The sequence below is a fragment of the Eubalaena glacialis genome, chromosome 19, assembly GCF_028564815.1.
Source record: "Eubalaena glacialis isolate mEubGla1 chromosome 19, mEubGla1.1.hap2.+ XY, whole genome shotgun sequence".
Taxonomy (NCBI): domain Eukaryota; kingdom Metazoa; phylum Chordata; class Mammalia; order Artiodactyla; family Balaenidae; genus Eubalaena; species Eubalaena glacialis.
In genome coordinates, this window is record NC_083734.1 from 6,738,800 (window position 1) to 6,751,282 (window position 12,483).

General features: G+C 42.9%; 1 protein-coding gene across 1 annotated transcript in view; it reads right to left on the reverse strand.

Moving 5' to 3' along the window:
* The window catches only part of DNAH9 (dynein axonemal heavy chain 9), a 297,703-nt gene that overhangs the window by 194,018 nt on the left and 91,202 nt on the right, over positions 1 to 12,483 (reverse strand). Inside the window, exons 23-26 of the mRNA XM_061176356.1 lie at positions 11,548 to 11,700; positions 10,263 to 10,388; positions 7,733 to 7,972; positions 7,219 to 7,379 (exon numbers count right to left, since the gene is read on the reverse strand). Of these exons, the coding sequence (XP_061032339.1) occupies positions 7,219 to 7,379; positions 7,733 to 7,972; positions 10,263 to 10,388; positions 11,548 to 11,700 (680 nt within the window). The remainder of the gene's footprint in view (positions 1 to 7,218; positions 7,380 to 7,732; positions 7,973 to 10,262; positions 10,389 to 11,547; positions 11,701 to 12,483) is intronic.

Here is a 12,483-nt window from a genome sequence, read left to right on the forward strand (position 1 = left end):
CATATTATGCGTATGGTTCAAATATAACTAGAAATTCTAGAAGTGACTTAGAAAAAGGAGAATCAAGAGCATAATTCTTAGAATTTTTAACGTGGGGCAGTAGATGGGAAGAACAGGAGACAAATTTACAAAAACCAATTTTCTCCTATATGTAAATGAAAAGAAAGTTAAAGATATAATGAAATTAAGCAAAGGTTCCTTAGTTACAACACCAAAAGCACAGTCCATAAAAGAAAAATCTGACAAACTGGACCTCATCAACATTAAAAACTTTTGCACTTCAAAAGATGCCATGAAGAAAATGAAAAGATAAACAACAGGCTGGGATAAAATATTTGCAAACATATATGCAATATGTCCGGAATATACAAAGAAGTCTTAGAACTCAAAAAAGAGTACAGATCAATCAAAAAATAGATAAAAGATATGAACAGAAATGATGCCAAAGAAGATATATAAATGGCCAACAAGCACATGAAAATATGCTCAATAACATTATTACAGAAATGCAAATTAAAACTCAAATGAGATGCTACTTCACATCCACTAGAATGGCTACAATAAATAAGACAGATAATAATAAATGTCAAGGATGTGGAGAAATGGGAAGCCTCATACATTGCTGGTGGGGATATAAGACGATCCAGCCACTTTGGAAAATAATTTGGCAGTTTATCAAAAAGTTAAACATAAAACTGCTGTACCACCCAGCAATTCCTCTCCTAGGTATACACCCAAGAGAAATGAAAATGTACATCCACGCAAAGACTTGCAAGCAAATGTTCACAGCAGCATTGTTTATAATAGCCCCAAACTGAAAATTACTTAAGATGACTAGATAGACAAAATGTGTCATATCTGTAAAATGGAATATTATTCAGAAATAATAAGTAACAAACTACTGACACATGTTCTATCATGGATGAACCCCAAAACATTATGCAAAATGAAACAAGTCAGACACAAGAGACCACATGTTGTATTGTTCCATTTATAAGAAATGTCCAGAATAGGCAAGTTTATAGAGACAGAAAGTAGATTAGTGGTTGACCAGGGCTGGGGGTGGGAGTGAGGATCAACTACAAATGGGCATGAGGGATCTTACTGAGGGGCATAAAAATGTTGCAAAATTGATTTATGGTGATGGTTACACTACTTGATAAAGTTACTAACAATCATTGAATTGTACACTTGGAATGGGCGAAATTTTTGACATAAAATAAAGCTCAATAAAGTTGTTTTAAAATATATATACACAGGGACTTCCCTGGCAGTCCAGTGGTTAAGACTCCGTGCTTCCACTGCAGGGGGCACAGGTTCAATCACTGGTCAGGGAACTAAGATCCCGCACGCTGTGGGGCACGGCCAAAAAAACCCCCACAAAAAACAAAACAAAACAAAAAAATATATATATAAAATGAAGAAACAATCTTATATAGGAACAAAAAAATTTAAAACTACATAGAGATAACAATAAGAAACACTCAAAACCTATATGAAGATACTTATAAACTTTTCTGAGAAACACGATTGAAGGTATGAACAAAGAAAAACAAATCACATATTATAAAGATGGCCTGGCCATTCTTTCAAAATTAATTTGAAGGTTTTAAGGCTCACCAATCAAAACCCTAATAATTTATATTTTAGAACTTGACAAAATGATGAAAGCTCATTTGAAAGAAGAAACAGAAGAACTTAAAAAAAAAAAAAAGGAAAGGAAAATGAAAATGGATGATACAGACCTTTACTATAAAAATATTACCACTCACAATAAAGCTACAATCCTTAAAGAGCATTGCATATAGATGGATTAATATACTGATGAAACAGAATAAGAATAGATACTTTGAAGCAGTTTGATAGACCCAAAACTGAATATGGTTGAGCAAACATCACAAACCAGTGAGGGAAAGGACCCATAACTCACGTGCTGGGCCTACTGACTACTTAGAAACAACAACAACAAAAAATTTAATTATATACTCCCTAACATAGTTTCTATGGGTTTTCCTTTCCCAGGACTCCACACTTTGGAAAGCCATCTCTCCTCTACACAGAGTATTCCCATGGGGCTGTCAATCAAAGTATTTCCCACCTTCCCAGAAGCCGCCTGCCAATGCAGGGGACACGGGTTTGAGCCCTGGTCTGGGAAGATCCAACATGCCATGGAGCAACTAAGCCTGTGTGCCACAACTACTGAGCCTGCGCTCTAGAGCCCATGAGCCACAACTACTGAAGCCCGCGTACCTAGAGCCCGTGCTCCGCAACAAGAGAAGCCACTGCAATGAGAAGCCCATGCACCACAAGGAAGAGTAGCCCCCGCTCACCGCAACTAGAGAAAGCCCTCACACAGCAACGTAGACCCAACGCAGCCAAAAATAAATAAGTAAAATTAATTTATTAAAAAAAAAAAAAAACTGTCCCACAAGGGGTGGGCACAGGGCTCGGCCTGAGCAAAATACTCCATCTCACTGTTCGCAGTGACTGGCTCAGAGACGGGCACATGATCCAAACAGGACCAGTCAGGGTCCCTTTAAGGAATCTGACATACGGTGCTGGGAAAGAGAGGGTCTCTCTTCCTCCCGGATCAGGCGTGGGCCATCTTTCCAGCCAAAGAAAAACAATGCAAGAAAGGAATCAGCTCTCAGAAGACAGCAAAGCCATGATAAGAGAGAGACAGTCAAGCCCTGATAGCTCCCTGTTCAGGCCCGAAAGCTGGTTTCACTGCAGCAAGCTGGACTCCTTCCCCAGAAGTCTGAGTTAACAAGTCCTCTTTCTGTTTAAGTTAGTTTGAGTTAGTTCAAGTTAAGTTAGGCTTCTATCACTTGTAACCAAAAATGTGGGGGTTTTTTTTGGTTTTTTTTACAAAAATGTTTTGATGAAAACATTCACTTTACTCAGTAGTCAAAAAGTTTACCAAAGAATTAAAAAAGGTTAAAGGAAAAAGTAAAATAACATAAACTATAATAAAATACAGGTGAATATTAAACTGATCTCAAAATGGGCAGGAACTTGCTAAGTGTAAAAGTAATAAAATGGGCAATGATAATAACAACAAATTCACAGGAGAAGGAAATCTAACAGCCAATAAACACATAAAATGCTCAAGCCTGTGAGTAATTAAGAACATCAAGATCCAAATGAGATACCATTTTGACTTATAAAGTTAATAATATTTTAAACAATAATACTTAATGCTGGTAAGGATATTGTGAGATGACCACCTCATAAACTGCTAGTGACAGTGGGAACAATACCTTTTTTAAGAATAACTTGAAAGTATGTATCATCTAATTATCCTGCTTCTTGGAATCCCTCCTGGGGAAATAATGAGAAACATAGTAAAAATTTATATATAAGTGAGTTCACAGCAGCTTTATTTTTAGCAGTAAGAGCTTAGATACAACTTAAATGGCCCATAATGTGGTTATGTTACATAAACTATGGGATACTTGTAAATAGAAGATAATCCAGCTATAAGAGGGGTTTAGAAGAATATTTAGAGAGTATACACATGATATATTGTTACATGAAAAAGTCTATGATATTTTATATGCAGCATATGGTTGCAATTTCATTTTTTCAAAATCTACATGAGAAGGAAACAGACTGAATATTAACAACGGTTATTCCTGGTAACTTTTATTTTCTTTGTTTACAGATTACTAAGTTTTTCAATAAAAATATCAGATAAAAACTTAAAAAGAATTGCTGGATCATATGGTAGTCCTATTTTTAATTCTCTGAGGAACCTCCATACTGTTTTCCATAGTGGCTGCACCAATTTACATTCCCACCAACAGTGAACTAGGGTTCCCTTTTCTCCACATCCTCACCAACATTTATTATTTGTTGTCTTTTTATGATAGTTATTCCAACAGGTGTGAAGTGATATCTCATTGTGGTTTTGATTTGCATTTCCCTAATGATTAGTGATGTTGAGCGTCTTTTCATGTGCCTGTTGGCCATGTGTATGTCTTCTTTGGAAAAATGTCTGTTCAGGTCTCCTGCACATTTTAAAATCAGATTGTTTTTTTGATGGAGTTGTATGAGCTCTTTTATATATTTTTGGATATTAACCCCTTCTCAGACATATCATTTGCAAATATCTTCTCCCATTCAGCAGGTTGTCTTTTTGTTTTGTTGATGGTTTCCTTCACCGTGCAAAAGCTTTTAAAAGAATGAAATTTTGCCATTTGCAACAATATGGATGGTCTTGGAGGGTTATTATGCTTAGTGAAGTTAAGTCAAACTGAGAAAGACAAATACTGTATGTTTTCACTTATATGTGGAATCCAGAAAATAAAATGAATGAATATAACAAAACAGACTCACAGATACAGAGAACAAACTAGTGGTTACCATTGGGGAGAGGACTGGAGAGAGGGATAAGATAGGGGAAGGGGATTTAAAAAGTACGAACTATTATGCATAAAATAAATAAGATACAAGGATGTAATGTACAGCACAGGAAATACAACCAATATTTTATAATAACTTTAAATGGAGAATAATCTATAAAAACATTGAATCACTATCCTGTATACCCGAAACTAATACAGCACTGTAGGTCAACTATATTTCAATAAAAAAAACTTAAAAAGAAAGTGTATGACTTTGCTAGTTGTGTCCTACCCAGCAAATCACCCTCAAAGACTCTTGCATCAATTATATCTCACCCACTTGCAGTAGTGCCTGAGAAATTAAGAGGTACTCAAAATTGATAAGCTGTTGATTAAAACAGTACTGCCAGTACGGGGCTGAAAGGGGTGTTTGTGTGCAAACATGAGGGAAGGGGGGTAAAGGGGGAGGAGACCATCCACAGGTTAAGAAACAACTTAGGAGAATGGCTTTTGTTCAGCCTGAAAAAGTATCTCCATTTAGTCCTTCAACTTAGCAGTGTGCCAAAGTCCTGTGACAATGGCTGAGCCACTGTACCTACTTATACATTCAGGTCCCATCCAGGCAGTGGGAAATTCCAAAGAAAAAGGCATAATCAGTCGGACGTACTGTAACGCGGTTGTGCTTTTAATGAATGTGCAGAGGTTGTACGGATAAATTGTCCATTTGATTAATTCCTCTGGCAGGAGAGAATTAAACGTACTAAGCTACACACCAGCAAAAGCCGAATGCTCTTTAAAATGTGATTTTCTGTGTTGAGGTCAATTTCTTTCTGGGCAAAACATTTCTTGAGATAATAATGGAAGTCAATGAGAAAATGGAATTCACCATATAAATATTCACTATATACTACTTTGTCAGAAAAGTATCTCATGGGCAAAACAAGGTCAAGGTCTGCATAGTATTCGCCATTCTTTGCAGCAAATCTTTCTTGCAAGTTCCTATTTGCATCCTTTCATATGAGAGGTGATAAATGCCTATTTTAGACATAATTCACTGTCAAAACTTTACCCTTTCCCTCTATGAGGTATTTGGCATTAGAGTACTAGAGACCTCTAAATCCAAAAGAGGTAATTATCTTCTTCAACTCCTGGGAAGGTATGAAGACCCAGGGAAAAGACAGTGCTGTATTTTTTATCTCTTGGAATGATAATGTCTGGTGTGCCTGTGGGTAGGAAGGAAGTATTTTGAATGGTCTGGGAAGCTGGGCACACTACTCCGAATCTCAGAAGTCATTTCCCTGCCTTTACACAAGTATTTCATGAATGGCTATTATTTGCTGGACACGGTGCCGCGTCCTGGGGCAGAGCAGTGAGCAAATCAAAGTCAATGTTTTCATGGAACACACAGTCACAGTGAGAGACAGACAGTAACCAAGTTGCTCAAATATATAATGGCTTCATTATTCTGTTCCGAGCGACATAAATTCCAAAACTATTAGCTCCAAGTCCAAGGCAGGCAGAAAAACTCACTGCCAAAGAGAACACTTTTCCCAAAGCCCTTCCTGTTTAGGACAGCTGTGCTGCTGAGAATCATCACAAAGACAAAGAGCACAGGAGAGGGTCCCCTGTGAATGAAGCTTGAGGTGGGAAAACTTTTCCCTGAACCCACAGTGAATGAGCCCCTCCAACTGATGACCCAGGAAAGCCCGGGTAAAAGCCCGAGATGCCCAAAGCCCCAGAGGTGCTGCAGCCTTTACTGTTCCAGCTGCAGAGGGACCTGCATCCCTCTGAACCTACGCTGTCTGCCTTTCGTCGTCAGCTGGGGCAGCGAGCAGGGTGGTGCCCAGCTACAGCAGGAGACAGCGTAGCGGCTGCTGCTGCTTCTTTGGGAGCCAAGGCACAGGCGGAGTCCTGTGTGGATCCCTCCTCTGAACCGACCTCCCCTTCCTGATTCTGTCATTCTTACAATAATCAACCATCCTTCATTCATCGATGGATAGTAATTCAACGTCTACTAGGTACTGGTGATAATAGCAATAAACAAGACAGACAAAGGTCCCTGAGAGCAAAAAAGTTTACACTCCAAAGGGGACTGCCACCAATAAGCAAGAAGGCAAGTTCACTTCAGAATGTGGGAAATGTTAGGAAGAGGATAAACGGAGGGATCCATAGGGTTATTGCTGTGTGTGTGGTGTATGTTTGTACATTTTTTTCTACATATGTCATATTTCCCTCAATAGAAGTGGAGTTTAACTTTTAGTCATCTTTGTATTCCCAGTGACTAGTTCAGGGTCTGGCATGAATTCATTTATAATGAATATGAATGACAGAGAGTATGGTAAAAGAAATTGTAAGCTCCTGAATGGTAGGGACCTTGCTCTCATCTTTGTATTCCCAAAGTGAGAGGTGCTAAATAAATGCGCCAGTTGATTGATAAGAAAATAGCCATAGGAATTGTTTACTGAGCACTTACTATGCCCTGAACTCCTTAACAAGCATTCCTGTTTTTCATCCTTACAAAATTCACTTGAAGTGGAAGTTACTACCTCCATTTCATGGATGAATAAACTGAGAATCATGTCAAGGTTTTCATGGTCAAACAGCTGGTATGTCACAGCTGGAATGAGAATCCAGGTGTGTAGGACTGCCTAGTCATTCCTCAAAAAGTCATGGCTCATCGATTTGCTCTGGGGTTTGCTCTGATACGGGCTCTGCCCTACACCCTTTCAGTTTTATTTTACCTCTGTTGGGTTACGTCTGGCCCTCCCCCTGCAGCTCTGTGGACAAATAGCAAGTGACACTGGGTGGTCATTGGATGGTGTGAGCCAAACAGCAGGAGGGTTCTCTGTCAGTGGCTGACTCCAGTTCTCACCTGTCTGTCAAAGGCGTGATCACCAGGCGAGGTGTATTTCCCAGGTACTCATAGGAGTACAGAAACTGGGCATCACAGATGTTGGCAAAGCAGTGTTTGGCCTCGTCATCCCAGCGATGCCGCAGCTGGGACAGCCAGAGGAAAGCCTGGGCATTGTCCACCTAGAGAGAGCATGGCAGAGGAGGTGGGTGAATCACAGGGTGCAATAGGTAGCAGGCGGCCCCGTGGCCACAGGATTCCCGGGGCTCTGGATGACCTGGGTGTTGGGTGTTGTGTACCGGTCAGGAGTGCAGTATGCTGCCTACCACAGCACAGGAAGCATGAGCCGCTCAGATGACGCTGTTTTGCTCGGGTTTTAAAGGTACGAGCAGCCACCGTGATCCTCTCCCAGTTCCCTGGCTGGTGCAGAGTTTGGAGCCCCTGTGTTTTAGCCATATGTGAGCTTCTCCCTAACCTCAATATTCACGGTGTAGGTGCCCAGAAAGAGCGACACTCCTGAGAGTCTGGAACTCACCTTCTGAGCGATCATCTTGGCCACCACATCCCGGGCATGGACATCGATGGTGCATATGGTCATGACCTTCTGCCGGTCCCCCTTGGAGAGCTGGCCGACCAGCATGGTGATGAGGGTTTTGAGCTGGGCCACTTGTTTCTTGTAATAGTCCTTCATGGCATTCTCGTAGCCTTCCTCCAGCCTGGCAAATGCCATGCCCACCTCTGTGGTCCACCAGATCTGAGTGCAGGTCAGGGCCACCTGGGGCACCAAGAGTCACTTAGTAAAGCCATTACCAGGACTGTCTCCCAAACCAGCCCAGTCCCCACACAGCACGGGCTGAGAACGTCATTGTGTGGGGGACGGACACCCCTTCCCTCCCTCTTCCACCAGCACTGTCTCTTTGAGCACATGCCTCTAAGGCCTTGGAGGTGTGAAGTGGGCACAACACAAGTGGGGAAAGTGCTTTCTGCTCTGGAAAAACATATCATTTGGTTGAGAACAACCAAAGGCTCATGCTGGTCAATGTCAGTGGCTTTTAGAAATTGGTACACTGATCTTTCTGCTTTCGCTTCTCAGGCCACAGCGTCTTTCCTGTGCTTGGGAGGATAACAAAGTGTTGATTGAACACCTCAACAATACTCAGTCTTTGCTCTGTTCTTCCGGAACCTCTCATGGTTGGAGTATTCTAGTTTAGTGAGCCATTGCTGATCATGTGTGGCATATTTTTTCTTGCCTGTAATACTTTCACTACATTTTTTTGTATCTCTTTAAAACTATAACTTTGAAAGGCCTACTATTGAAGGTCAGGGCGAATTCCATTGAAATTCAACATGGTCAATATGATTTGTAGTCAGTCTTCAGAGATTCAAAATAAATAAATGAAAAAAAGTGATTTAAATGCACATTTCTTTGCTGAGAAACTTCATAAGGAAAACGCGTAATTTTGATTACCCACGGTGGAGATGTGGTACCACTTGGTTCGGGAGACACTGCTCTAGATGATGTCTGTCACAATAGCGGGAGGCAACACATTTTCCTGCCACAAAATGCGGATTCAAGTAAACAAGGAATCCTGGTGGGAATTATTCCCTTTGTGAAGCAGAGAATCCTGTTGTAGTAACAAGTACCATTCCCTAATTTATTAGTTTTTGCCTTTGGATTTAGACACATTGGTTTTTGTTAAAGAAGTTCCTCCTGCAGTGTGATCCTGTTGGGATGGTTTGAACGTGATGTGCCAATTATACTGTTAAAACAATACCTCTTCCTTCTGCAGCCCTGGCTTATTTCTCTTCTCTGTCTACACTCGCTGTCAACATTTTCCCACCTTTTTCTCACTTCTCAACCTCCTGCAGTGCGGTCTCTTCTCTACCACTCCACTGAAATGGCCTCACCAAGTCCACGGCCGTACATTAGCCTCTTTATTTTGCTTGATCTCTTAGACGTGTGTGGTGTAACTGACCTCTCACCCGCTATCAACACTCCCTCTTTTGGTTTCCATGACTACCATTCCTTGGTGCTCCTTCCATCAGAAAAGGCTGTTTCTCACTCTGCTCTGCTGGCTTCTCCTTACCTACTCAGCCTTTGAATGATGCTCAAGGGTTTGTTCTGCACCCTCATCTCAGTCTGCATATTTTCCAAGGGCAATCTTATCTACTCCTCGGGCTTCAATTACCATCAAATATCTGTAACCCCAAATAAACCAAACCAACACTAGTATTAGCCATTAACAGGGGTGGGAGGAGTGGTGGACCGCAGCCAGAGTCATTAAAAATAGCCTCATTAACTCTCCTCTTTCTCTTGTTACCCTCCTGAGAGCCCGGTGAAGGATTTAGATATATCCTGGAATCAGATGAGACTCCCAAACGTGGTCCACAAGCGCTGTCTTCTAGTTTCCTCTCCAGAACCCACCTGCCACCTCTTGCTCCCTCTTCCCCTAACTCCTGCTTCCACCACACTCAGGCCTCAAACACATTACACTCTCCCTTGTTTCTGAGCCTTTGCCTGTACTCTTACCCACGCTTCGTTGCTCTTTCCCTCCATCTTTCACGTGTTTCAAACCTCAGCTTAGGCATCATATCCTCAGGAGGGTGATCCCCAGACCCCGCTAACGAGCTACAGGCTCCCAGAGGACCCTGAGCCTCCTTTATTGTCACACCAGGTCCCACTTGTAGGTGACTGACTTCCACACCAGTCTGTAAGCCCCAGCAGGGCAGGGTTACATTGTCATGCCTCTGGCTGGTGTCTCCTGCACTCAGCAAACAGCTTGGCACATACAAAGTGGGCTGGCTCAGTGAGCTGAACTGTTTACGTTTTCTCCCTACTGTAGCCAATGGAGTAAAAATGGACGACCCTTAATTCTCCAAGGTAGGGGTTGGATTGCGTCATGGCTGACAGTTACCCTGGTCCCTCCTGCTGACCCCTTCCAGACCAGCCTCTCCTGACCCTGAAGCATGAGTGAGTCTGGCAGCCCCAGGAGGCTGATGGAGGTCATTGAGGAAGAGAGCAAGCAGAGGATGGGGGCCCACAGAGGTCCCGCTTCGGAGAATACCTGAGCTGGATAGTCAAAGAGCCACTGCTCCCTCGGCTTCTCTTCATAGGCAGTTATGCCTTCTGTCATCTCGTGCCTCACAGTGGCCTTCATGTGAGCAAGCACATGGTTCAGCCATATTTCTACCTGGAAGAAGAACTCAGGGTTAGACGCTGGGTTCCTAAGATGTGCTCAGTGATACACTTCACTCAGCCTGAGGGAGTGAAGAAAATGAGCCCAGGCACGATGGACAACCCCAAACAGCCGCCAGAAGGCACAGGGAGACAGTTCGTTTGTGTAACGCAGGACGGGGCTCAATTAACAACAGGGGGGATAAGCCCACGGGAGCCCAGCGGGCAGAGGACTAGGTTCAGGGGATGTGGGGCCGCCACCCAGAGTTCTCACGAGGAAATCTTAATCTGGGTTGAGCTGGGTGTAAATAAGTCAGTGGAATCTCATGACCTTGTCCATGCTGAGTATGGAGCCAAAGGCCAGGATTATATTTTCCAACTAAATGCTTTCTGGGTCTACAAAAAGAACAGCCAAGGTTTGAGTCAAACCCCAAGGTCCCTTTCATAAAACTGAGAATGTGTGACTATTTTCAAGTACGAGAATTGCTTTCCAAGATACATGTGGATGAAGGTGGAACTCTGAAAATATCTTTTCTCCAGGTGTTACTCTGGACTGGATTAGAACCCCAGGGACAATGCTTTGTTGGATCATTTAGGATAGTGAACAAAGTAGCGCTTATCCTTTAGCGGTGATGGTGAAAGATGGGAAGGAGGTTTAAGGAGAGAATGGTCTCATGTTTTGTGTTTCTTGAATTGTACCCGGGAGATTTGGAGGTGGTAGTTTCTGGAGAAGGGCGGTGGTGGGCTCTCCACAGGGTAGAGCTGTGAGAGGTGTATTGTACAGAGAAGTGATCGCTCAGGAATATGGTTGATTTCAGAGGGCGTTTTCTCCCGGGGAAGGTGTCAGTGTCCTACATTCCCCTGTGGGGTGCTCCAGGGCTTGTCATGCTAAAGTCTCCTGGTGCTGCTAATCGTTTTAAAATCCTTCTCTCTTTGACTCAGGTAATTGTTTATGTGCATTTTATTCCTCTCTGCACAGGTCTTTGGTTAAGGAAGATATATGGATACTGACATGTGTCCTTCCCAGAGAGAGGAAAGCGGGCACTGGAAGCTGCTCCAACATTGGTTCAAGTCAAGGGAACTGGCAGTCCCAGGGCACAGACAGCAGTTCCGGCCCAAGGTCACAAAGGCTGATGCCTGAATGCAGACACTTGAGAGAGAAAGGCATACGTTACCTGCCCACTGCAGTCACAGGGCTCGCTGAAGGCCACATACTCTTCTTCCTTGCTGTACATGCCAAGACTGATCTTGGTAGGTTTCTCACTGGCGTCCAGCTGGAACTGCATCTTGGCCATATTGTCAAAGAGTTTGGAAAGGTGACGTTGAACCTATGAAGGAAACCATGCCAACAGAGTGGAGAGCATGTCCGGGAAGTTACTTATTAGTATTGCTTAGAGGGCTACCATGTGACACCCACTAGATTGTTGGGTACAGAACATTTAGAAGGAAGCTAGGGAATGATGGGGATGTGAGAATGGGAGCCAGCTGGATTGGATAAAAGGAACATAGATCTGGTGGGCATCACGCATTAGCTACAAACGGATGAAGCCAAAAAAGTCTGATTAATTTCTGCTTGATCTACTACAGATGGGAACAGATTGGAACAAAAAGTGACAGTTAATTCATAAGCCTTCTTCCTAAGAAAATACTACTGTGCTGCAAGGGATAGGCACAGGATACTCTGCAGAAGAATGCTAACATGCCCAAATCTGGAGGGTCAAGGGCAGTGGTGACAGTGGCCTGTGGAAGAAGTCACTCAGTTGTAGGAACCACTCTGGTGCAGCAGACCATCCTCGGGAGGGTCCAGAGCAGGGCCAGCATGCTCACACCAAGCAGAGAGCCTGGTTGTACTGGAGCTTCTTCCTAGCACAGCATCTCATGATACAGAGGCCCTTCACAGTGATGCCTTGGGCAGTAATTCTAGGAAGGATGCTAGACAGAGCCACATTGTGGTCCTGAGGTGAGAGGAACAGCAGGTGAAGAAGAAACAACAAACAGAAAGCTGTCCCTGGTAGAGTTTTTTGAAATACAAGGGCCTACTGGTACCCTGAGTTGTAACCCTTACATTTACAGCAATGAGCTCTCTAAGCTTATGAGATGAGAGGAAAAAT